Source organism: Helicoverpa armigera, chromosome 29 (genome assembly GCF_030705265.1).
Source record: "Helicoverpa armigera isolate CAAS_96S chromosome 29, ASM3070526v1, whole genome shotgun sequence".
In the NCBI taxonomy this organism is placed as follows: Eukaryota; Metazoa; Arthropoda; class Insecta; order Lepidoptera; family Noctuidae; genus Helicoverpa; species Helicoverpa armigera.
In genome coordinates this window covers 684548-712321 of record NC_087148.1, presented here as the reverse complement: position 1 = coordinate 712321, position 27774 = coordinate 684548, and the positions used below count along the sequence as shown (strand labels likewise).

The 27774-nt window shown below is 41.5% G+C and overlaps 2 protein-coding genes across 3 annotated transcripts in view; one reads left to right on the top strand and one right to left on the bottom strand.

The window, feature by feature from the left end:
- Positions 1-11953, top strand: part of LOC110381912 (uncharacterized) — a 21806-nt gene extending 9853 nt beyond the window's left edge. Inside the window, exons 2-6 of one of the 2 annotated variants that reach the window (XR_010277982.1) lie at positions 1005-1088; positions 1326-1448; positions 1857-1981; positions 2320-2866; positions 11746-11953. Coding sequence is in view for 1 of the 2 variants with exons in the window: in XM_064042732.1 (XP_063898802.1) it covers positions 1005-1088; positions 1326-1448; positions 1857-1981; positions 2320-2493 (506 nt within the window). In the remaining variant the exon portion in view is untranslated. Of the gene's footprint in view, positions 1-1004; positions 1089-1325; positions 1449-1856; positions 1982-2319; positions 3653-11745 lie in introns of those variants that run through there. The other variant, XM_064042732.1, reaches the window with a different exon arrangement.
- Positions 9588-27774, bottom strand: LOC110373896 (uncharacterized). Its single transcript, XM_064042730.1, has 8 exons — positions 27385-27774; positions 24715-24837; positions 13181-13363; positions 11292-11357; positions 10926-11048; positions 10412-10536; positions 10031-10076; positions 9588-9910 (listed from the first exon to the last, which is right to left on the bottom strand). Exons 1-8 carry the CDS (start codon positions 27491-27493, stop codon positions 9789-9791), a joined length of 897 nt encoding a protein of 298 aa, XP_063898800.1. The 5' UTR covers positions 27494-27774; the 3' UTR covers positions 9588-9788.

The following is a 27774-nucleotide window of genomic DNA, read 5'->3' as shown; positions in this document are numbered from 1 at the left end:
TTTTATTTTTTAAAAATGACGGGTACCGAACGCACCCACTTGACATCCGACGCGCGTAAGGGCGCCAAGTTTGTTTATGTTTTGTTACACGTCCACAACAAAAGTATTTCATTTAAATTCGGTTTCATTTATGTCCAGTGGGTTAATTCTATTCCTAAGTTTTGCTCTGCGCGTAATTTCTCTACAATGATTAAAAATAAACATATAAATAACTAATTTTTTTTCAAACACATTAATTCTATAGGTACCTACGCAAATAAATAAAATATGATTTAATTACTTAGGTACCTTGTTTCTCGTGCTCGATATCCATAATTTTCTAGTAAATTTGCCGCTAAAAAATAATATGCGGTACCTACTACGTTCATACAGTGGCCGTCTTTGCATTTTAAATTATAATGAAGCTATTACAAATTGTTCAATAACTTAACAATAATTTTAAAACACTTTTATTCACAAAACTAACTCTAAACAAAACATAAACACGGTTAAAACTTTATTTTTACACTTCTCGAAACCTTTCTCACCGACTATTTTCAAGTGAATAATGTTTCGACCATACTCGATAGCCAGCCTTCGAGAGTTTACGTTACCGTACGTCAAAACAATGTTCGTGCTATCATGATCTCACAATTGTTTATAAGTTTCGAGTTTCGTTTACCATCTCGTTTCGATTTCGATTACGAGAGCGCGCCAAAATCATTCGTGCTGCCATGTTTTGTTTCCTTTTACGCCCGATAGGGGCGCTGTACAATTCTCATACAAATGTTACTCGATTTCGATACGAATAACTTTTCGCAAATATTCGTGCTTGGGCTACTGGTAATGTCATGTGTGCGGGGCACGATGCAATGGTAGAGACACGTCTACAAACTGCCAAAAATTACTAGGAAATGCTAACCCTACTAAAACGATTTTAGCGTTGCGGTGCAACGTGGTAATATTTCAGTACTTGTGCAATATGCGACAATTTGCGGAATCTTAACTGCTATTTTATTTTTCAGACACCATTTGTATCGATACTGCCATGCATAAATACATGTACTCAGGTTGTCGCGTTAGAGTGAGTTTGACAGACGTCACAACAGGTACGTAGTGACACTCTGTAGTTTGTATGCTTATTGTAAAACTATAGTATACCGCTTGCACCATCACCGCAGCACACAGCACATCAAGAGTCTAAATAAACGGACATTCGATCCTTGCACGTTCCTACTGTTCCCACTATCACAACACATACGGTTGCGGCGTCGACTGTATAATTAATTGTTTGCCATTACAATAACATTACATCCTGAGTTCTAATTTGAACTAATTGTTCGTAGCCTATGTCCTGGAAAGAAATGCATCGAGTGTAAGCACGTCGACAGCGTCTACAACGACGAGGGAGCCGGTGACGAGCGTGCTCGCTGCTACTGACCAGCCAGAGACAGTCGCCGCCAGTGAGAGTGAGTCACTCTGTGTGTAGCGATGCAGCTAACTGCCTTACTGTGTATCACTGGGAAACATCTTTATTGCATGCATATAGCCAGCCATACGTAGGGCTCATCCGTCAAATCTGTCTAACCATGTGATGTGGAAGACCGACAATGACCGATTTCTTGTAGGAGAAAAGTACAATATAGTTAGCAATAGTACAACACACACGACCTACAAAAAGTCAGTCAGGAAATCCCAGTAAAATCGGCCCGATTATCCCGATTACAGTGTGACGTGGGCGCGCAGCCTGAACCACGGATAGCGGCAAGTACATGGCAGGGTAATCCGTGTACATCGAGACATGCACGAGCAGTGTTGCCTGGCAGGCACGTTGCTCACACAGATCCGTGCGTCACGTACAGACACATTGGTTCCAGACTGGACAGCGACTATCGTCACGGTTGCGGTAACATCGGCGGCGGTGTTGCTGCTGGCGCTCATCACAGTGGCCTGCATACGTCTCTGTCGCGCGCGAACTCCCGGTCAGCCAGCTTCAGACCGCGTGAGTACAGTGCGCCACCACTCAACTGCGCCGGGATCATGCACAACTAGTCACTAGCGGAGATGTCATCACGCAAGACCTCCTCAGCAGCGCGCAGCATGCGGCTGTTCGAGGGACGAGGAACGTTACTAGCTCCGCCCTCATACGCCTTCTGTAAACCCGCCCTTCTTTTTATAGCCAAACACCAATCAATCATGACCAATCTTTGACAGGTGGACAAAATAGGAACTAAAGTTTGATAGCCATTTAGGCCAGTTTATTACCAGACCTGTGAAATTTATCAATAAATATAATAATTCATGAAAATGAAGTGTAACGTTGGCACACGTTTGTTTCAGTTTTGGAATCGGTTCTACGTGAACATGTTGATGCGAGATGAATGCAATGCAGAGATACGCGAGCGCGAGCGACGCGATGCGGAGATACGCGAGCGCGAGCGACGCGAAGCAGAGCCGGAATATGACTACGTGTACGACCACCGATACGCCCCTCGTACACAAAGAACTCGCTGAATATTGTTACACTCGGCATCAAACCAACAGTTTTGTGTGCAGTGCAGTGCCGAGCTCAGCTTACTGCGCCCACTGCATAACAATCCTTTCTCAGCTACTAATTATGTAGCTACAGGGGAAACAATAAATATAATAGGCCTTCTTTGCTAAGAGAGATTCAAACTTGGCTATAAAACGGCACTTTTCGAACGTCAGAAGCTTCAACAAACTGCCCCTTGAGTTGATCTTTTTGTACATCCGCTAGCACGACAAGACAAATACTAGCGAAACTATTTCTAACAATTATTTTTAATTCATGTTTTAATTTCTATTATCGTAGTATTAACATTTCATAGTATCATTTCGTAGTTTTATATATCATAGTACTAACATTGTATCGTACTATTACACTGTGGAATGCAAATAAGTATTTTCATATGCGAACATAGTTTAGTAAGTAAGGATATAAAGTCCTATGACAACAATGACAAGATTACTAGCAATCTTTAATATTATTTGTTACCTATTGTAATTAGTCTGTAAGCCTTCATTAAAACTAATAAATAAACTAAGACGCTCCCATTTAGATCGCGCAATACCTAGGTAAGTATATCGTTTTGTGAACATTCAGTCATATTGAAGAAAGGTAGGCCAATGAGTCTTAGCGAATATTGTAATTGTACATTATGATTATTGTAATATTGCACAATGTTATTGCAGGGCTAGGGCTCGCCTTATACGCGATATGTTCTACTCTCAATATAACTGGGTAGAATTACAAAATTGATATTCTTAAGAACTAATATAAAGAAATATTAGCCGATCCCGCGAATTTCGTACCGTTTAAGCCTTCCCTGGACCTCTACAAACATTTTAAAACCAAAAAAGTCAAATCGGTCCAGCTGTTCTCGAGTTTTAGTCAGACTAACGAACAGCAATGCATTTTCATATATTTTGTTTAAGAGGACGAATTGGAATTTTTGGCCCCAAGGATTTCAATTTTTCTCAGTAAATACAAAACGGATCAAAATACAACTTGGTTATCTGAAAGTTCACGATATAAACCTTATTTTGTTTGTTGTAGAAACATGATTAGGTAACTTTTATAACAGAGAAAAATATATCAAACATACCTCTTTTTAAAAAGAGATTCACATATTATGGGCATACGGGACCGATTTAAGCCTCTTAACTTTTTTAGTAGTTGAGTATATATGTTATGGACCATGTGATTAATTCGGGCATTATTTATAATGCCCAAGCATTATGAATAATGTCTAGCTTCATCGGGCCAAGTGATTAATAACTATCTTAACTTCATTATTTATCACATTGTACGGGCATTATTATATTGCTACATGATAGTTGGGCAATTTGATAATAAAGCTATATTTTATGCGGTGCGAGGGTGGCAGTTGTTCTAATAAATAAATCCTGTTACTTGCTACATATTTTATGATTATTGTTTTAAATTATATATTCTATTTTAATGGGAAATTATAAGTCTAGCCACAAAATTATTAATTGGACAATTGTCATCTAATTTACTAACTCGGCCTCGTTTTTCTTGATCTCATTTTACTTGGCTCGTTTTTTTTTATGGTAGAATTTAATTTGGATTCAAAACATTGTATTAAAAACTGAACTTAGTGACGAAAGCGAATCGCTGCAAAACCGACTCCACGTAGTCTTATCTGCCCTACCCCTAGAGTGCAATTCAAAACCGCGTAGGCGCGGAGGGGCGAGACGGCCTGCGAGCTGAGGCGCAGGTAGTTTCAGCGCTCGCCGCCTCGGCTGAGGCGGCTGCGGTGGTGAGCGTGAAAACCATCTGCGACGATAAGCTCGCATGGGACCGCCGGAGCCCCGCAGCGCCGGAGCCGTGACAGAAGCCATGCTTGCTGCATGTTGCATGCTTACTTCTATGCTCTGTCAATTGATATGGGATGTGTTATATTTAGTTTATTTTAAGTTAAATGTCAATAACAATAAAAAAAAATGAAATTAAAGATGTTTGTATTACTTTGCCCAAAAGCTCACGGGCAATATGTATACTGCCCGGTCAATTTGATTGTTTGAATAATTATTATCAAATTGCACTCTCATATTGGGCATTATTCATAATGACCCGGCATTATGTATACTGCCCAATTTATCACTTGGTCCATAACATATATATATACATATATATACATACTCTTTAAAATTGTAAAAGGAATTTTTATCAAATTATCATTTCTAAATAATAAAATTACAAAACCATTTTGTCGCTTAAGACTTTTAGTTATAAGCTAGCGCGCGTATTGTTATCCTCGCCCCGCTCAGACGCTCCGACCCCTTTTGGCGCCTTAGATGCGCGTGCCGGTTATGGAATTATTGTTGACCAATTCCTCGCCTTAAGATTATGTGCTTTGAATAAGATTTTTTACTAAAATTAACAATAGGTACTTATTACAATCACGGATCGAGTTACACCAGGAATAAGCAAGTACCTAATAACCGAACACTATGAATGGTTTACACTTGTTAACTAAGTATAGTATTACTCCTATTAACATTAACAGTATAATCTTTACTTCTATACTAATATAATAAAGACGTGCCTAACATTTTTTTGATCGTTTGTTTGTACTTACCCTAAAGGCTTCGGAACTTCGGAGCCGATTTGAAAAATTCTTTCACTGTTGAAAAGCTACGTTTTATATTATCCCGGTATAGGCATTAGTTCCGACGCCAAATACTTAAACTTTTTACGTACCTGTATATATACATACCTACCTATTATTGAAGAAACATTGTTCTAAGCGACATCGTCATTAGTGGTTGCAGGCTTAGTCTTTGGGGTAGAATGCGATCACAAAATACAATGTCCACAGTTTCACACTTAATACACAATGTTTTATCACTTGACACTAAAGTCTAAAGAAAAATTATACGATTTGTCTTTAACACGCTAATTGATTATACTTTCTACACAACACCATGCAACAATTCACAATAATCCAACTCGAACATATTCCCGCCCAAAACAATGTCACATCAAGCACTGTCATAGACAAGATGGCGCCTCGACCCACTGAGGCATATCATATCCTCGGCTCTGATTGGTCAATAAGTAACTTATTGGTTGGAAAATCAAGTTATAATAATTATGACTGCATTATTTTACTAACGTTTTTAATTCATAGAGAAATGTACCAATTGAAATGAAATTAGATTATGAATTTCAGAAGAAGGCGGCCAACTTTCCGAAAACTGAATGCGGGACTTAACCTTTCGTGAAAAGAGGGGGCTTGAAAAATGATCGGACGGAACTGATAAAATAAATACCGTAAGCAAAAAGCTATAATTTAACCTATCAATATCGTGTCACAGCGTGCACTAATGTCTTATTTGCAAAATCATTAGGCCTCACGAGTTCAGTAGAAATAAAGAGAACGAGATTATATTATAGGTAATCTGTGTTCCTGCACTGTTGAGCGTGCGCGCAGGTGGGTGTTGTCAACCTGCGCGTGTTGTGTAGAAGTGTGGTAGAAAAATAGGGATGCGGGACATGCGGGACGCATACAACGTTTTGCGGGACTATTTTACCAATAATTTAAAAACAGGATTTCGTCAAGCATTGCGGGACGGTCCCGTAGAATGCGGGACGGTTGGCCGCCTTATAGAATCCGAGCATAAAATACAATGTCCACAGTTTCACACTTAAAGGCGGTTCTACGCTAGACAAACCGAGCATGAGCGGAGCACGAGCCGATCACAATTCGTCTAGTGTGGTCCAACTTATAAGCCTCTAACGAGCACGCTGCAAGCATTTCGTTCGTGCTCGGCTACGTTCCGCCTGTTGTCGGGTTTTGACGAACACAAAGGGATTTGCTTCGCGACCACCGCTATAATAACCGCTAACCGAACGACGAGCCAGTTCATATTTGTGGTTACAAAACTAAGGGTATTAAAGCATTTTATGTTGGTCATTATATTTATCCCCTTATAAAATTACAACGAAAAGTGACATCTATCTGTATGTATGTGTATAAACATATAATAATGTCGGATCGCCGTCGTATTCAAATTTAAATTAACGCCATCTATTAACTTCCTTGTAAACTAATTGGTTATTCGTTTCGGTTATGTTATGAGTTAAGAAACATAAACGTCGGTTAATTTAAATTAACACCATCTACTAACTTTCAGTTGAGTTGATTGGCACGCATGCACAATATTATTAGCATCGATATATTATGTACTACGTAATTATTAGTTTACCGTTTAAAACCTTCTGAAATTCATAATCTAATTTCATTTCAATTGGTACATTTCTCTATGAATTAAAATAATAAAGTCATAATTAATACTTGATTTTCCAACCAATGAGTTAGTTATTGACCAATCAGAGCCGAGGATATGCCTCAGTGGGTCGAGGCGCCATCTTGTCTATGACAGTGCTTGGTGTGACATTGTTTTGGGCGGGAACATGATCGAGTTGGATTATTGTGAATTGTTGCATGGTGTTGTGTAGAAAGTATAATCAAATAGCGTGTTAAAGACAGATCGTATCATTTTTCTTTAGACTTTGTTGTCAAGTGATAAAACATTGTGTATTAAGTGTGAAACTGTGGACATTCAACCAAAAGTATTTTGTGATCGCATTCTACCCCAAAGACGGCCCACTAAGCCTGCAACCACTAATGACGATGTCGCTTAGAACAATGTTTCTTCAATATAGGTAGGTATGTATATATACAGGTACATAAAAAGTTTAAGTATTTGGCGTCGGAACTAATGCCTATACCGGGATAATATATAACGTAGCTTTTCAACAGTGAAAGAATTTTTCAAATCGGCTCCGAAGTTCCGAAGCCTTTAGGGTAAGTACAAACAAACGATCAAAAAAATGTTAGGCACGTCTTTATTATATTAGTATAGAAGTAAAGATTATACTGTTAATGTTAATAGGAGTAATACTATACTTAATTAACAAGTGTAAACCATTCACCAACCATTCTTAAGATTATCAATTTTGAAATTCTACACCGTTATATTTAGAGTAGAGCATATCGCGTATAAGGCGAGCCCCAGCCCTGCAATAACATTGTGCAATATTACAATAATCATAATGTACAATTACAATATTCGCTAAGACTCATTGGCCTACTTTTCTTCAATATGAATGTTCACAAAACGATATACCTACCTAGGTATTGCGCGATCTAAATGGGAGCGTCTTAGTTTATTTATTAGTTTTAAAGAAGGCTTACAGACTAATTACAATAGGTAACAAATAATATTAAAGATTGTTAGTAATCTTGTCATTGTTGTCATAGGACTTTATATCCTTACTTACTAAACTATGTTCGCATATGAAAATACTTATTTGCATTCCACAGTGTAATAGTACGATACAATGTTAGTACTACTATGATATATAAAACTACGAAATGATACTATGAAATGTTAAGGGTTGATGTATATTAGGCCGGGCCGTGCCGTGTCCGGGCTTTTACGAAATTCTAAAGACGAGCGTCGTTTGTGGCCCGGATGGGCCACGGATCATGCACTGTGTATATAAACTGCTTCATACAAAATGTATGCAACGTTTCACATCCGTGCCCCGTACGAGCCACGTACACGACACGGCCCGGCCTAATATAAATCATCAAAATGTTAGTACTATGACATATTACCTAATACTACGAAATGATACTATGAAACTGTTACTACTACGATAAAAGAAATTAAAACATAAATTAAAAATAGTTTCGCTAGTAGGTAGGTATTTGTCTTGTCGTACAAAAAGATCAACTCAATCAACTCATATTTTTCGACTATAAGAAAGCGTTTGATACTTTACAAAAAGATACCCTTATTAACGCGATGGAGGAGTGCGGTGTGAGACAACCACTGAACAAATGGTTTAGACCTCACAGCGCGCTCCTACCGTGTAAAGGTGAGTGATACTTTGAGTGACAGTGTGAAGGTACGGAGCGGGGTACCTCAAGGATCTGGATGTGGTCCTATTTGTTACCTCATGCATGTCAACAGCCTATGCGGAGTGCTGCGTCATTGCTCGTCATACATGTACGCAGACGATCTTTGCATACTCCGCGCCGGAACCGACATCCAAGAAACTTGTCAGCTAATCCAACGAGACGTAGATGCGGTAGTCAAATGGTCACATGACAATGGGATCATTTTAAACGCTGATAAAACCAAACTTCTTGTCATTAGATCACCATACACACACCTGTCTATTTCTACTCCTACACTAATAACTCATGAATACTCATGCTTTCATAATGATTTGAACAACTGTAAATGCAAGCCTATTGAAGCTGTTAATTCTGTTACATATCTCGGTGTTAAAATTGATGAAAGTTTTTCATGGTCTTGTCATATAGATTATATTTGTAATAAGTTAAGAATATTGCTTAGTAAGTTTTATCATTTAAGTTACAAAGTTCCTATAAATATTTTAAGAAGTCTGTATTTATCCTTAGTTGAATCAATAATAAGTTATGCTCTTGACAGCTATGGCCTAACCTTTAAAACTTACATTAATAAAATAGAGTCATTACAAATAAGATTTCTCAAGTTACTAGTTACAAAAAAGACCAAATTAAATTGCAAAGGTGATTACAAGAAGTTATTTAAAATATGTAACATCCTACCGGTTCATTTAAAACATAGATATCTCGTAGCCATAAATCAGCACGGCAGGAAAGAGCATGACTTATCTATTGTATCAAATACATACAATACACGGTCTATGCCTGCCGGTAAATATAATGTTCCAAGGGTTCATAATTATTTTGGTGATAGAACTTTAAAGAAGCGTGTACCATATGTGCTCAACAGTTTACCGGCAGACATCAGACAAGAAAATAATAGAAAACTCTTTAAAGTTAAGTTAAAAAAGTATTTTCATAAAATAATTGAGTAGCATAATACCATTATAATATATATTGTAGTAGTTTAAAAAAATATAAGTTTATGTAAGACAAGCGGCTCATCACCCACAGTCAAACCGATAAACCGGTTTTGTGGGAAAATGTTTATTTTAAAACTGTACATTTTTGAAATAATAAAATAAATAAATAAATAATAAAAAAATAAATAAATAAGGGGCAGTTTGTTGAAGCTTCTGACGTTCGAAATCGAAAACTGCTGTTTTGTAGCCGAGTTTGAATCTCTCTTAGCAAAGAAGGCGTTTCCCCTGTAGGTACATAATTAGTAGATGAGAAAGGATTGTTGAGCAGTAAGCTGAGCTCGGCACTGCACTGCACACAAAACTGTTGGTTTGATGCCGAGTGTAACAATATTTAGCGAGTTGTTTGTGTACGAGGGTCGTGGTCGTACACGTAATCATATTCCGGCTCCGCATCGCGTCGCTCGCGCTCGCGTATCTCCGCATCGCGTCGCTCGCGCTCGCGTATCTCCGCATCGCGTCGCTCGCGCTCGCGTATCTCCGCATCGCGTCGCTCGCGCTCGCGTATCTCCGCATCGCGTCGCTCGCGCTCGCGTATCTCCGCATCGCGTTGCTCGCGCTCGCGTATCTCCGCATTGCATTCATCTCGCATCAAGTTGTTCACGTAGAACCGATTCCAAAACTGAAACAGACGTATGCCAACGTTACACTTCATTTTCATGAATTATTATATTTATTGATGAATTTCACAGGACTGGTAATATACTATGCCTAAAAGGCTGTCAAACTTTAGTTCCTATTTTGTACACCTGTCAAAGATTGGTCTTGATTGATCTGTGTTTGGCTTTAAAAAGAAGGGTTTAAAGAAGGCGTATGAGGGCGGAGCCAGTAACATTCCTCGTCCCTCGAACAGCCGCATGCTGCGCGCTGCTGAGGAGGTCTTGCGTGATGACATCTCCGCTAGTGACTAGTTGTGCATGATCCCGGCGCAGTTGAGTGGTGGCGCACTGTACTCACGCGGTCTGAAGCTGGCTGACCGGGAGTTCGCGCGCGACAGAGACGTATGCAGGCCACTGTGATGAGCGCCAGCAGCAACACCGCCGCCGATGTTACCGCAACCGTGACGATAGTCGCTGTCCAGTCTGGAACCAATGTGTCTGTACGTGACGCACGGATCTGTGTGAGCAACGTGCCTGCCAGGCAACACTGCTCGTGCATGTCTCGATGTACACGGATTACCCTGCCATGTACTTGCCGCTATCCGTGGTTCAGACTGCCCGTCCACGTCACACTTTTTGTAGCAAAGATAATCGGCCCGATTTCTTGTAGGTCGTGTGTGTTGTACTATTGCTAACTATATTGTACTTTTCTCCTACATGAAAGCGATCATTGTCGGTCTTCCACATCACATGGTTAGACAGATTTGACGGATGAGCCCTACGTATGGCTGGCTATATGCATGCAATAAAGATGTTTCCCAGTGATACACAGTAAGGCAGTTAGCTGCATCGCTACACACAGAGTGACTCACTCTCACTGGCGGCGTCTGTCTCTGGCTGGTCAGTAGCAGCGAGCTCGCTCGTCACCGGCCTCCTCGTCGTTGTAGACGCTGTCGACGTGCTTACACTCGATGCGTTTCTTTCCAGGACATAGGCTACGAACAATTAGTTCAAATTAGAACTCAGGATGTAATGTAATTGTAATGGCAAACAATTAATTGTACAGTCGACGCCGCAACCGTATGTGTTGTGATGTGTTGTGAACAGTAGGAACGTGCAAGGATCGAATGTCCGTTTATTTAGACTCTTGATGTGCTGTGTGCTGCGGTGATGGTGCAAGCGATATACTATAGTTTTACAATAAGCGTAGGTACAAACTACAGAGTGTCACTACGTACCTGTTGTGACGTCTGACACAGTCACTCCAACGCCACATTGTAGGGAGGTATATTCACAAGAGGTTTCTGAAAAATAAAATAGCAGTTAACGATTCTGCAAATTGTCACATATCGCCCAAGTACTGAAACATTACCACGTTGCAGCGCAACGCTCAAATCGAGTTTGCTGTTTTTGCGGCGCGTCGCGAAAAACAGCGTTTTAGCACAGATTATATAATAGTTACGTTTTAGTAGGGTTACCATTTCCTAGTAATTTTTGACAGTTTGTAGACGTGTCTCTACAATTGAATCGTGCCCCGCACACATGACATTACCTATCCTGTTTCAAATACATATTTATTTATACACACTAATTTATATTTCAAACTAGCTGTGTGTAGTGGTGTGTTGATAAAAATTAGCCAATGTGTTAATCCAGGGTATATGCCATCCGTCCGGGTTTCCCCGGATTTAGGGATGATTTATATTAGGCCGGGCCGTGTCCGGGGCGTGCCGTGTACGTGGCTCGTACGGGGCACGGATGTGAAACGTTGCATACATTTTGTATGAAGCAATTTATATACACAGTGCATGATCCGTGGCTCGTCCGGGCCACAAACGACGCTCGACTTTAGAATTTCGTAAAAGCCCGGACACGGCACGGCCCGGCCTAATATAAATCAACCCTTGTCCTCGTTCGGAGGCCGTCCGGGGGCCGTCATCGTCATTGAATTTAATTAGGTATATGTTTATAGTAAATGGATTACAAATTAGGTATTATTTTGTTTTAAAAAAATCACAGTAGTTCGGGGGAAAAACGCGATTTACGCCAAGTGTCCCGGTTTTTTAAATGTTTGTCCGGGTTTTGACCTATCTATCTATCTAGGTACATAGCTCAACCAAAATGAAAACCAAGGAAAACCGTTTTTGCTTGAATGAATAACAAACATAGTCAAAGTCAAAGTATTTATTTGCACATGAATACAGTAGGTTCATAAGGGGTGTTACAAAATTTCAGTGTGTTCGGTATTCAGTCACAATATAATGACATGCAAATTAGTTTAACACACACATAAACATGCACCTACTATTTACATTTTGGAAATTTATATTGTAAAAATTCTTTTATTGAGTAAAAAGGATTATCAATTAGCCATCTACGTAGTGCCTTTTTGAAGCGGGTAGTTGGTAGCTCACGAATTTGGACAGGAAGTTTATTATATATTTGAATACACATGGGAAAACAACTTCGTTTATATAGCTCAGTTCTCATTTTTGGAAGACTTAATTTAGTTGGAAATCTCGTTTTAAAATAACAGTTATCACCCACTTTTTCAAATAGTTCCGCATGTGTCTTAGTAAATTTACAAATTTCTTCAATGTAAATACAAATTACTGTTAATATCTTAAGTTGCTTAAATAATGGTCTGCATGATGTAAGTGGGTCTACATTACAAATGGCCCGTATAAATCGTTTCTGAGGATATGATAGTAGGATATACCTACCGTGGCAGAAATGTACCTTATACTTAAGGACCCAAAACAGGCAGATATGAATAAAGCAACAACTTGAGATAGGTTCCTCCTCCGAGCCTTTTTCCCAATCACGTTGGGGTCGGCTTCCAGTCTAACCGGATTCAGCTGAGTACCAGTGCTTTACAAGAAGCGACTGCCTATCTGACCTCCTCAACCCAGTTGCCCGGGCAACCCGATACCCCTTGGTTAGACTGATGTCAGGCTTACTGGCTTCTGACTACCCGTAACGACTGCCAAGGATGTTCAATAACAGCCGGGACCTACAGTTTAACGCGCCATCCGAAACACAGCCAATGGTGTCTAAGATATACTTAGAAATAAAATCAAATCTTGTATGAAGTAAATGAAAGCCATAATACGTGGTAAGTAGGTACCTGCTTTTGAGAGCCAAGTTGCATCTGAATCACATCTTCCTTCGACAATGGTGTGTGATATGCATATGTTTTCTTTCGTACATGTCTTCAACTTAATATGGAATAAAGCGATTAAAAATCCATCATCATCAAAATATTTCATATAGGAGCTTGAAAGACCTATTTCTCCTTCCCATGGAACGTCTGAAATGAAAATAGTTTAAATTACTTTTGATTAATGAATAATCAGGATGTCACTCGTTAGGTAACAAAGATACACAATACTTGCAGTGCAGATTATAGGTTTTCGAATGAAACTTTTTTCACATGGTTTCTGTGATGTTCTTCTTTTAAAAAATGAGAATTTTTGTGTACAATAAAGCTTGTGGCACATTATAGCAGCACGGCAACTGCACGGCTACAGCACGGCGTCGCCTCGAATTAAGACTACGGCTAGCTGCCAGCGCGCCAACCACGCGCTGTCCGCTCGCCGTCGGCGCGCCGTCCGCTCGCCGTCGGCGCGCCGGCCGCGCGCCGGCCGCGAGGTGTAAGCTTGCTGTCACCGCAAACTCAACATTATTTTAAGACGATTATGATTGATGTTATGATTGAACACGACGTAATGACGTTGTTTTGCTGTCCGCTCGGAGTCGGCGCGCAATTAGCACGCCGTCGGCGCGCTGTACGCATGAGGACCGCTCGCTTGCAGCACGCGGGCGGCGAGTCGAGTTGTGTGGAAGCGGCAAGCACGCTGACTGCTCGCCGTTGGCTTTTTCATATTGACATTACGAAATATATTATAATATACACGATTTAATGCTCTAAATTGAATGACAACTTAAATGCTGGTGTGGAGCCGTGCTGTTGCGGTGCTGCTGTAATGTGCCACGTCCTTTAAGAATAATATAAGATGGATACTGCAAAAATTTGAGTGATTTTTGAATATGAGTTCCGACGCGGAAGTAAACGGCAGAAACAGCCCGCAATATCAATGCTGCATTTGAAGAGATGTCTGCTAATGAACGCTCCGTGCGATTTTGGATTAAACGCTTTCGTGGTGGAAACTTCGACTTGAAGAACGAGCCACGAGGAAGACCGCCTGACAGGTGATTAACGAGGAATTAAGAGAGACGGTGAAAGCCGATCCTAGTCAAAGTACCCAGATACCCAGCCGAACACTGAATAATGTTGGAAAAATTAGCAGGAAAACAGTCAAAGTCAAAGCTCTTTATTCTGTGAACATAGGTAGGTTTCAAGCCTACAAGGTGTTAGAATAATAATAGTGTTTCACTATGCCCTGCTCGTAGAGCGTACAGATATAATTAGTAGGTATCTAATCATCATCATCATCATCAGCCTATCGCAGTCCACTGCTGGACATAGGCCTCTCCAAGTGCACGCCACTGAGATCGATTTTCGGCTTCTCGCATCCAGCTCCTGCCAGCCGTCTTGCGCAAGTCATCACTCCACCGTGCCTGAGGACTATTAGAGGTATTTAATACTAGGTAAAATCTATATAGTTATTAACATTATCTTTATAATATGTTGAGTTAACACTAAAAAATCTTACTAAAACTATAATAAATCTAACTAAACTTATAATACCTCTACTAAACTTTATTTTATTTTTTTATTTACTTTTATTCCGAAATTGAATAATAAGCCTTTTCAATCAAAAATCCTTGCAATTTTTTCTTAAAATCATTTAAGTCTAAAGTTTTCAAAATTTTTATAGGTAATTTATTATATACTCTGGTAGACATACTGAAAAAACTTTTATCAAAAAGCGCAGTTTTATGAGGTAAAGAACTAATTTTTAGCGCATTTCGCTGGTTTTGCGAACATGTTATTATTAGTTTTGACAAAAATATCTACCTCATTAATATATAAACAAGGAAATGTCATTATTTTTAAATTCTGGAAATGGGGTTTACACGACTCTGGTACAAATATATTAGGGGTTAAAGTATGAAATTGCCGTTTTATTCTAGTAGGTTTTTGAATTGCCATAGAGTCTTCATGGTTTGAGGTTTTCGAATGGAACTTTTTTCACGTGGTTTCTGTGATGTTCTTCTTTTAAAAATGTGAAACATTTGATTATCGATGTTCAATTGTTTTTGTTATTCAACTTAAACAAGAAAGATGGATACTGCGAAAATTTGAGTAATTTTTGAATATGAGTTCCGACGCGGGATTGAACGGCAGAAACAGCCCGCAATATCAATGCTGCATTTGAAGAGGTGTCTGCTAAAGAACGCGCCGTGCGATTTTGGATTAAACGCTTTCGTGGTGGGAACTTCGACTTGAAGAACGAGCCATGAGAAAGACCGCCTGACAGGTGATTAACGAGAAATTAAGAGAGACGGTGAACGCCGATCCTAGTCAAACTACCCAGATACCCAGCCGAACACCGAATAATGTTGAAAAAATTAGCAGTAAAACAGCCACGACTCATGAATCGACCTTCACCGCTATTGCTCCATGACAACGCGAGGCCTCATACAGCAAAATAAACCGTTTTAACTCTTCAGGAACTGCAGTTGGAAACTATTCGTCTTCCTCCATATTCGCCAGACCTTGCTCTAACGGACGACCATTTTTTTTGTGATTTGGACAATTATCTACGTCACAAGAAGTTTCTTCCCAGGAGGCAGAACAAAATTCTTTCACACTGTTTGTGCAGTCTAGATCCTCAGAGTTCTATCGTAAAGGCATAAATGACCTTCTTATTAGATGACCGCAATGTATAGATAATAATGGCAACTATTTTGATTAAATAAGTTTGTTAAAAATTTAAAAAAAATACAATTTAGGTTTTCAGTACAAATCGGCAATTTCATACTTTAACCCCTATTATTTGCTATAGCACGAACACATTTTGTTTGTGCTTTAAATACATATAATCTGCATTAGTGGCATTACCCCAAAATATGACACCATATTTAAGAGTAGATGCCAATGATATGCTGTTAGTACAACAGATGGATCCACTACCCTAGCCAATTTGAATAATGCATATGAATATTGATTTAACTTTTTACATACTGTATCGATGTGCGTCTGCCATTTCATGTCGTTATCAATCCAAATTCCCAGAAATTTGGTACTGTTCACCTCTTCAATTTGTGTCTCTTTGTATTCTATATTTAGGGAATGTTGCACTTTTTGTAGATACGTGACAATTTTAGTTTTTTTTAAATTAATAACTAAATTATTTTTTCTTAGCCATTCTATTAATAATTTGAGGGTAGTATTGATAGCGGCCTCTAACGACTTTAGTTCTTTTTCTGTGAAAATGACTGTACTGTCATCAGCAAACAGAATCATTGGATGTTCTATTGCTTTTGGGAAGTCGTTAATGTAGATAAGAAAGAGAAGCGGCCCTAATACGCTTCCTTGAGGTACACCAGAATGCACTTTCCTGTAATCTGAAGGGTAGTTTTTTACTGTTTTGCTGATTGGACATATGCTATCTATTTCTACTCTTTGATATCTGTCGGTCAAGTATGATTTTAATAATTTATGGACATTGCCTCTAACTCCATAGTCACATAATTTGTCAAGTAGGGTTTGGTGATGGACATAATCGAAGGCTTTAATCACGTCCATGTATAGCGTAGCAGTAGGAGTTCGATTGTCTATATTACAATATCAATAACAGCCAATATCCATATATCAATAATAGCCATATATCAATAACAGCCACGACTCATGAATCGACCTTCACCGTTATTGCTCCATGACAACGCGAGACCTCATACAGCAAGAGAAACTGTTTTAACTCTTCAGGAACTGCAGTTGGAAACTATTCATCTTACTCCATATTCAGCAGACCTTGCTCTAACGGACGACCATTTTTTTTTTGTGATTTGGACAATTATTTGCGTGACAAGAAGTTTTCTTCCCAGGAGGCAGAACAAAATTCCTTCACATAGTTTGTGCAGTCCTCAGAGTTCTATCGTAAAGACATAAATGATTCCTTTTTTTCTTTCTATTAGAAGCCCGCAATATATAGACAATAATGGCAACTATTTTGATTAAACAAGTTTGTTAAAAATTAAAAAAATACAATTTAGATTTTCAGTACAAATCAGCAATTTCATACTTTAACTCCTATTATTATTTTATTTGACAGCGACCAGGAACAATTTGCTGATGCAACGTATTAGTTTTCAGTTCATGTGTATTTTTTTTTAATTAATGTAAATATTTTAATAAACAATATGTACCTCTTCTTATTCTGGTGAGAAGGGCATCATTAGCATTGGTATGCAATCCTTCTAGGAGATGGAAAACTCCGAAATCAAACCCGGAACGGAGTCTCCGTTAGACGCGAGTAGAGTTCAACTTGAAATACGCGGCAGATTCCTGCATCCAACCTAGCTCCACACGTATTGGTTCGCCTTTCCTGTGGGACCGGCTAGCGAGGCCGAGAGGGTAATGTAGGTCCTGGGCAACCCTGCGTTTCCTTAATTCCGTCCCAGGCGGTGTAATGTCTGTGGAGAGGTCACTCCACCCGCGTCAGCCTTGCTGCGTGGGCAACAACACGGAAAGTGGCAGTTACCAGTTATAAGTCTGCACATATGGACGTAAGTGCGGACGCTAGGGGTCACTTTCGACAGTGGGAGGGCCCATCGTAGGTCCATTGTTCGATTACCGCCCGCTTCAACCCGGGCAGCCCCCGGTCAGTTAGGTATCGTTCCGTCCCGGTGCTGGTCTGTTCCTTTTGGGTGTAGGGAGCACTAGTTTTAAGCTAGATGGCTGGTACCGTTATCTGGTACACCTGCTGGTACAAAGAAGCAGTTTAATAAAATTATGCCCCGCCAATCCATGCGCATTGCAACATGGAATGTCCGTACTATGAGGACAGGTCTCCCCGACACCTGTGGAGGCTCGCAATTACATTCCGCACAAGATCTGCGTAAAACTGCTGTAATCGATACAGAGCTAAGCAGGCTTAATATATCGGTCTGTGCTTTACAAGAGACTAGATTACCCGACGAAGGCTCAATGCGCGAAACCTCATACACATTTTTCTGGAAAGGAAAAGACTCCGCTGATGTTCGCGAACACGGTGTTGGATTTGCCGTCCATAACAATTTATTGTCTGCCATAGAAGATCCTCGTGGAATCTCAGAACGTATTATGGTCATAAGGCTCAATAGTAATTGCGGTTTCGTTACTCTTATTTCCGCATACGCTCCGACACTAACATCTACGGGCGAGTCAAAGGACCGCTTCTACGACCAACTAGCCGAGACAGTAAAGAATGTCAGTAAGGGCGATCGCCTCTACATCCTTGGCGACTTCAACGCTCGTGTTGGCAAGGATCACTCCTCATGGCCAAACTGTATTGGTTACCACGGTATTGGCACGATGAATGACAATGGCCAACGTTTACTAGAATTTTGTTCTGAACATCTATTATGTGTGACCAATACATATTTTAAAGGCAAGGAGTCTCGCAAAGTTTCCTGGAAACACCCACGATCCGGTCACTGGCATCAATTGGATGTAGTACTTTCCAGAACCAAGGATCTTCGCGAAATCCTCCACACACGTTCGTTCCAAAGCGCCGACTGCGACACCGACCACTCCTTAGTAGCAGCACGTGTAGCATTCACTCACAAAAGGATTTATTCATCCAGAACGCCCGGTAGAAGAAAGATTAACCTTTCCAATATCAGGGTCGACGAAAATATCAAAAAATTTAAGTGTATGGTTCAAGCCCAGCTTGCTACATGGAATGCTAATACAAGCATAAGTGATGAGTGGGAAAACGTCAAAAAACTGCTCACTAATAGCGCCGGCGAGGTTTTTGGCTACCTAAAAACAAAATCTCAGGACTGGTTTACAGACAATATTGAACATCTGCAACCTCTGCTGGACTCTAAGCGCAAAGCCGCTCTAAGACATCGCATGGATCCCTGCCCGGAGACTGATAAAGCGCTTCGAACTCACAAAGCCGCTCTTCAACGAAGTGTACGGTACTTTACCAACTTGTACTGGATTAACCTCGGCCACACTATTCAGAAGTGTGCAGATAGGGGAGACATCAGTGGTGTCTATGAAGGTATCAAACGGGCCCTTGGCCCAGTCGCAAAAAAGACAGCGCCTCTTAAGGACGCGAATGGGGCTATCATCAGGGATAGCCAAAAGCAACTCGACCGCTGGGTTGAGCATTACACCGGTCTCTATGCTCGTCCGGTATATTTACAACTAGAGGCAGTGCAGAACTTGCCCAAACTGGATGTAATGACCGAGCTAGATGACCCACCGTCCGTAGAGGAGTTCATCAGGGCTGTCAATCAGCTTAAAAGCGGTAAGAGTCCCGGTGGAGATGGCACTCAGGCTGAGATTATAAAACTTCACTGCGTGGGACCGATTCTGCACAATCTACTGTGTAAATGCTGGGAGGCAGGAGAAGTAACACAAGATATGCGAGACGCTAACATCGTCACATTATATAAAGGGAAAGGCGATCGTGGCGATTGTAACTGTTACCGCGGCATTTCTCTTCTGAGCATTGTTGGCAAACTCTTTGGTCGAGTCATCCTATCTAGACTCCAAAAGCTTGCAGAACGCGTATATCCTGAGTCCCAGTGTGGTTTTCGTCCCCAGCGTTCCACAGTGGATATGATCTTTACACTCCGACAGTTGCAGGAGAAATGTAGAGAGCAGAAAACCCCTGTTCGTGGCGTTCGTTGACCTTAATAAAGCCTTCGATACAGTCAGCAGGGAGGGTATGTACTCCGCATTGGAGAGCATTGGGTGTCCACCTAAGATCCTGAGCCTCGTCAAATCTTTCCACGAGGGTATGAAGGGCGCAGTAGTTTTTAATGGCCGTACATCTGAGCCGTTTGACGTTTGTAGAGGTGTCAGACAAGGCTGCGTCTTAGCTCCTACCCTGTTTGGAATTTACTTCTCGCTGATATTACGTGCAGCTTTCGGTGACAACCAACAGGGTATCCATCTGCACACGAGGACAGACGGAAAGCTGTTTAATATCTCTCCTGAAATCTAAGAAAACCCGTGAGGACCTTTTCGTTGATAGTCTTCTCTTCGCTGATGACGCGGCCTTCGTGTCTAATTCCGCACAAGAGCTCCAGTCCATGGTGGATAAATTTTCGCACGCCTGCTCTCTGTTTGCCATGTCTATAAATCCCAAAAAAACAGTTGTGCTAGCACAAGGTGCTTCTACTACCCCGGCGATTTCACTCGATGGCGCGCCGTTAGAAGTAGTAGACAAGTTCAGTTATTTAGGGTCGACTGTGTCGAACAATCTCTTGCTCAATGCCGAGATCGACATCCGCATCGGCAAGGCGGCAACCATGTTCGGGAAGCTAGGTACAAGGGTATGGTACAATAAGCACCTTACCACTAAGACCAAGATGGTTGTCTTTCAGGCTTCCATCTTAAGCATACTCTTGTACGGAGCTGAAACCTGGACATCGTATGCAAAACAAGAACGTCGTCTTAACTGCTTTTACATGCGTTGCTTACGAAAGATCTTGGGTATAACATGGCAAGACAGGATCACAAACGAGAGGGTTCTAGAAATTGCACAGTTGCCTAGTCTGATGGCGCTCCTCAAACAGAGACGTCTGCGTTGGCTAGGGCATGTGCATAGGATGGAACCCTCTCGATTACCACGACGTGTTCTTCTTGGTGCAGTAGCGAATGCAAAAAGAGATGTTGGGAGGCCGTTGCTTCGTTTCAAAGACTGCATCAAGCGAGACATGGCAGCATTTAAAATCGACCACCGTGACTGGGAGAAGCTCGCGGAAAAACGTCCTGAATGGCGCAAACGTGTCGCAGAGGGTCGCAAATTTTGCGATGAAGCCTGGTTCGGAGTGCTTGCTGACAAGAGACAGAAAAGACATGAACATAGTTCGACACTAATGTCCAGTTACTTCTCTTGTCAAGCCTGTGGTAAGAAATGTCGCTCTCGTATCGGTCTGTTCAGTCACGAAAGGCGTTGTATCACAGACACCACCACATAAATCGTCTGCAATAGACGAAATGGCCGTTGACCTCTTCTTAAAAAAATCTAAATTTATTTGATAGTATTTTTCTTCTGATAAGTCAAAGCCGCGCGGATCGACGGTCGATCCGTGAATCGTGGTCCGTAGGCCATCCTGTCATGACGAGTTCTTCCATGTTTCGGAAGCGAGCGGCTGCCGCGATAACTTTGTACTTCGTAATTCTTTAAGGTAGGTACGTTTTGGAAGTGAGCCGGTTACTACCAACAAGTATTCCGAAGAATTAAAAAAATCGACAGGAACAGATTGAAAATTAATCATATCCTTTTTTTTTTTTTTTTTTAACGACGTCAAAAATCATCAAATGACCCCTTCCGCTGTGGGTTAGCAGCGGAGAGGGAGTGTCAGACTCTTACTGACTAAAAACCGTCGTGTTCCGTCATGGACCTTTTATGTACCAGGGCCGCGGTATCTCTTTCGAACAACCCGCAGCCCATTAATCATATCCTTAGATAGAATTTTTTAGGCAACCAATTTGTTTAAACATGTATAATATTTGATAAAAACTACTTCTCAATCGGTAAGCAGATCGGTGTAGGTCGTCTCTAGATGGGATCCTACACTATTATGTACCCAGAATTGAATATGTGCAGACTGCATAATGAAGATTTGACGTTAAATGAACAATTTTGCAGTATTTTATCAGAAAAACATGAAAACCGGTAATTGCCGTTTACTTATTTTGACAGGTAATTTAATAATCGCGAATAAAAGAGTACCCCATGGTCTTTGGATGATATGAAATACTTTTTTTAATCCACATATCATACTGAATCCAATGGTAGGTACATGCGAGGTTTCTGTCGACTCTGGGTGTTTTTTTGGCCATCTCCTTTCTGACGTTCGAAAAGTGCAGTTTTGCAGCTAAGTTTGAATAAACGATTTTTGATTTAGATTTTTGTGTGACAGCAGAAATGGGAAAAGCAAAGTAGAATAAAAACATGCGAGAATGAGAACACCATATGAGAGTCGGTCATCATTATAAACATGTTACAAACGACTGAAATTCTCCCTTGAAACCTGACAGCTGTCAACTAGTCAAGACATTCGATACTCCTTACTTTATCTCTGCTTTACACATGATCTTGTAAATTATGAAAACGAAAAATGACCCCTGTGTCTAAGCCACTGAATGAAGCAGGGTTCATTTCGAGGAGGCACTGCACCGGGGGGAAACCGCGGAAAGCGGGCGGAGCTCCGGCGCTATCTCATGGTGAACTGGAGGCAGCGACTGTCGCAACCCAGTGCAGGGCACGTCACCATAGTGGCCATAAGTACCCTCTTTGAGGAGTGGCTCGGGAGGAGTCACGGCGCCCTCACGTTCCGCATGACGCAGGTCCTCGTCGGACCGTAGTAACTATTATGTAATCTGTGATCGGACATGGTTATACCTGCATCGGCACTGCACCGGTATGTCATCATTGTGCGTGCAGCCCCGAGGACACGGTGGATCACCCAGTCTACAGCAGGCAGCACGTGCGTGGGAAGGGCACCGCCGGGTCCTCGTCGAGGCTTTAGGCAGCGGCGACCTCTCGCGTCCGGCCCTGGTACAGCCCATGGTCCGAAGGGAAAGGGAATGGGATGCCGTCGCCTCCTTCTGTGAAGCAGTCATGCTCGAGATGGATGAGGCGGAACGACAGAGAGTTCGCACCTCTCATCCAGGCTGCCGCGCTGGACCAGGTGGACATAAGGGGCGCCGGGTGCCGCAAGACGACTCGCGGCCACCGTAGGCGTGGGTCTGTGGGCGGTGAGTTCGAGTGGCTCATCGCGCTTGTCTAGTTAATAGACAACAGACCCGTGTCGGCGGCGCGCGTTTTCCCACGCGCTCCTCAAAAAGACGTCAGCAACCCCAGCGGGGCCCAGCAGGGCCAAGGCCTGCCGGGGCTGCGGGATTGTTCGAAAGATTCATTTGATGATTGTTTTCGTTGTTAAAAAAAGTAGGGTTAATTTTTTTACAGTTAAAGTATATGTGATAGAATTTAATGTGATTAGGTATCCAACACCCGGTATGATACGATTTTAGAAATATGGACCTTACTCCTATTCCTTTGTGAAAGTCAGGAAAATACAATTAATTTTATACGTTTTTATTAATTACGGTTGCTATTGATTCGGTACACTCAGAATCGGTATATTACATATTTTTATTTATATAATGGCAATTTGATATTTAATAAAAAAATAATGAATCTCGTTCTCGACTCACTTTTAATTCTCGATTTTAAAATCTCGTTTCCCCACATTACTGTTTTTTTATTTTTTTTGCCATACATAATTTCTTTATTACGAAACTGATCACATCGTATGTTCGTCATTGCAGAATGTCAATCGTAATCATAATGGACTCTTGAACGTCATTAATTAAAGTACCTACTTTAATTTTAGATATGTCTCAATGTTTTTATTCAATAGTTTTACAAAATGATCTTATTATAGGGAAATATTAAAACTAGGTATCAACATATTCATCCGCATCGCTGTCAGCTGGGATCGTGCCCAAAAGGCTGGCTGCATTGCCACGCTGGATGGCAATGCATATCCTTTGAACGAAGTATAGGCCAGCCCTTTGGTCACGAGTGGACTCCACTAATCGCTTACTAATTTCTCGAAATGCCATAGGCAGTTGGGCCCCATGGTCCCAGGGTTTCAACCCCAAACGGCTCAAAAATACAATTGCCGGTGAGGTTTACATATTTGTGCCGCTTGAGGTTTTCCGCGGCTGCAGCAGCTGCACCGACACAGCTCGCCGTACTGGGAAGGTGGGAAGGTGCAAGGGTGTCGACGCAGGTTGCGTCCCACAACAAAGACCTTCCCATCTTCCAAGGCATTATAGACATCCCGTCTGGTCTCTTGCCATCGTCGCGTGCCAAGCCTCTGGGTTCTAAAATGGTTGGCACTCCGGCGGTGACAAGAGCACGACGGATAATGTCATTTATGCTGGCGTGTCGTGCCATGCGACCAGCACTTTTGCTACAGGAAAGACCATGGTGCCCAAGGCGGTCCACAGATTCACCGCACTGGCAGCGATGCGGAGCCGCAGTGGGAGCGCCGAGGCCTAGGCATGTAGCGAGCCGGAATGTAGTGTCACCCAGCATGGTCCCAACGCTGGGTGACGGCAGTGCGTGAAGCCATAACCCTGACTCCCACTCTCCCACAGCCAGTTGGCGGGCACGCTCAGCAGTATTGACAGATGTTTCAATTAGTTTATTTCTCGTCAATCTGCAGAGCGGCTCGTCCCACTGTCTCTGGGAAGCCGGGTTTTCAGGGAAGGCTGTGTTTGGGCAAGCCACTTTCCAGGCGTTCATGCCATCAGTCAGACACGGCACCTCAGAATCGACCAGTGAAGGGGCTAAAATTTTTCTGGTCAACTCCTTAGTGCCGCAGACCGAGGATAGGAACGCTGGTAGACTTAAACTGGAAATTTTGCGGACTACAATACATACAATACGCTAATATGGTATTAGAAGGGGAGAACGGATTTATGCACTAAACAGGTGTGGATGTCAAACTTACCATCTTTGTACGCTGTAACATGCACGTTGTCCTTAATTTTGTACACTTCGCAGTTAATACGTGAGATTGTACCGGAGGGAAAATGCATCTTGTAGGTGGTACCGTTAGAAAGTCGTTTTGATCCTGAAAACAATAATATTATTTTAACCCTTCATTAACTACTAAGTGTAGCCACTGCACCTACAGTGTAGAAATAACAGAAGTTTTAAGATCGGTCCACACGAGTGCAAGAAGTCATACATAATTACTTTTAAAACTACAAATCGGAGAGAGACTGCATGCCAGCGCAGGCGACACTGCGGCTAGCGGGGGTCACCCGCCGTGCTGCCTGCTGTCACCCGCCGTGCTGCCTGCTGTCACCCACCGTGCTGCCTGCTGCCACCCGCCGTGCTGCCTGCTGCCACCCGCCGTGCTGCCTGCTGCCACCCGCTGTGCTGCCTGCTGTCACCCACCGTGCTGCCTGCTGCCACCCGCCGTGCTGCCTGCTGCCACCCGCTGTGCTGCCTGCTGTCACCCACCGTGCTGCCTGCTGCCACCCGCCGTGCTGCCTGCTGTCACCCGCTGTGCTGCCTGCTGCCACCCGCTGTGCTGCCTGCTGTCACCCGCCGTGCTGCCTGCTGCCACCCGCCGTGTTGCCTGCTGTCACCCGCCGTGCTGCCTGCTGTCACCCGCCGTGCTGCCTGCTGTCACCCACCGTGCTGCCTGCTGTCACCCGCTGTGCTGCCTGCTGTAGACCGCAGTGCCGCTGCGCTTGGAGTCACGGCGTTGCGCAATCTTCAATATCAATTATTGCGCAATTGATCGTCTAGGGAGCGCTTTATAGTCTCGATATTTTTATGTACCTACCTAAATGTCTTGCATACCTGTTACTGCACGGTTACTGAAATGTCGAATGAGTTGGAGACTGCTAATGGTGTGCTCATAATAAATAAATAAATAAGGCTGGTCAAAGTTTTAGAAACAAACACAAATTCACATTTTAAATTAAAGAATTTCGTTAATTTAAGCTAAGTATAAGTTGACCTAAATAAAAGGACCATGCTTGGTATGAATATTCTTTTCATCCCACCATCTCGGAAAGAGTAGTTTTACCCTTTGATATCTGAGCGCAAAAGCCGTTTTTATCCTCTAGAGCGGCAAAGTGATTTGAATTTAGAACATCGTGTGCAATACTCCATTTGTGACAATCTTGATAAAGGCTCGAGCAGACCGGATGCGTATGCGTAACCACGTCGTAGTCACGCGCGTAGTTACGGCGTAACCATGAGTTGTAATGTATGGAAATGTATGAGACAGGCCACACCGCTTGCGTAACGACGCGCGTGTCTACGTTACTCAAGCGGTGTGGCCTGTCTCATACATTTCCATACATTACAACTCATGGTTACGCCGTAACTACGCGCGTGACTACGCTTACGTCTACGCATACGCATCCGGTCTGCTGGAGCCTTAAGACTTTTCAAACAAATACATATTAAACCATTGACATATATTCTAGCGATAGACAAGAACATCCATACAAATAATTTACCCGCTTATGTCGGCTGTTGACATCTCGTCGACGTATTGTGACATGTAGTCATCCTCATTGATGTTAATTGCTGAAGTGTCGCTCGTATTTTGCCTACATTTTTCATTACTCAAGTTTATATCTAAGTGAATTCAAAATCATGTAATATATCAAAAAGTTTATTTATATCTAATTGAATGCAAAATCATGTAATATATTAAAACCAGGAACTTATTTTTAGAGTTTTTAATATTAATTACGATGTTTTTTTTCTTAAGAGGGCTATCACAAATTTTCACGAATTTAATTATTTTTTCTTGAAAGTAAGAACATACCATGACAAAGTGAAGTCTGTTTTCATTGATATTTTACCTACTGCCAGTTTTATGGCACATCTGTTTCTGCACGATTTTCTTAATCCATAATTTAAGATGGCGGGCGGGAACAAATTAATGCATATTTGTAAAATTGAATTATAAATGAAAAGTATGATATACAAGCGTTGTAATAGCATGAACAGCGTGTAATTTTACTAACTTGACTCTCGAATAGTTTATATGTGTAAGTTTATATCTTGATATGTATTTTCTATTTTATAATTGTCGTTTCATAGACATCCATCTGACGCAGGTGTCAAAATCGCTCTGATTTGCCATTTTGGGCACTGCATAGTCTGCAGTGCAGTTCAGTGTGGTAAGCTTTTTGTTCGGAACGTTCTATCTAGTACGTAGTACATATATATCGATGTATTAAACAAATAAAATACTGCTTAAAATAATTATTCAATGAATTAAGTAATTTTTATTATTGTTTTTACATAGATTTTTAACTTCGTTTCATTTTTAAACTGCGTTTTCAAATAAATGAACTTTAATACGTACTTCTATTTAATTTGATATTCATATGTGCGCGCCATTTTGTTTTTTGCATTTCCTCGATGAGGTGGGATGAAAAGTTACGTGTTGCACTCGAGTGCAAAGATTTTTCACCTTGTGCTCTTTTGATTCCCTCGCTATCGCTCAGGATTCTAATTATTGAAAAACTCGCTACGCTCGTGTTTCAATTTTAGAATCCTTCGCTTGCTCGGTCATCAAAATTGAGCACGCGGTTAAAAAGCAACTTTGCACTCTTGTATAACAAATAACTATTAATTAGCTTACCGTAAGGCCCATCATACGCGGATACTTCTATCGCCAGACTCGATGGACACAATATAACAAAAGACACATAAAATGAAATAAAAGAAGAAAATATATTCACACACATCATGATGACAGAACGCACTCGTTAAATGTGCATAATAAAGCGCAACTTGTGTCTTAAGTCTAAAATTTAAATGGTATTTGATGATTTTCCTTCCTTATGTCTGTTCTAATTTTAATTTGTTTATTTTCATACTAGCTGTTCCACGCGGTTTCACTCGCGTCCCGAGGGATTCACTTTGTGACAATTCTGCTAATTAGATTTAAGCGTAATATGATTGCTATCCGACTAAGATTCAATCACGACTCGAATTACGACTGACGCGTAGGTGGAATTCCGCATTTTTT

Excerpts from the sequence above, each read along its gene's own strand:
- LOC110373896 (XM_064042730.1), bottom strand. The coding sequence starts at position 27,493 with ATGATGTGTGTGAATATATTTTCTTCTTTTATTTCATTTTATGTGTCT. Across the intron at positions 10,077-10,411 it reads GTCAGCCAGCTTCAGACCGC|TTTTGGAATCGGTTCTACGT; the intron begins GTGAGTACAGTG and ends CGTCTGTTTCAG. Across the intron at positions 9,911-10,030 it reads CTTGATGCGAGATGAATGCA|ATGCGGAGATACGCGAGCGC; the intron begins ATGCGGAGATAC and ends GCGAGCGACGCG.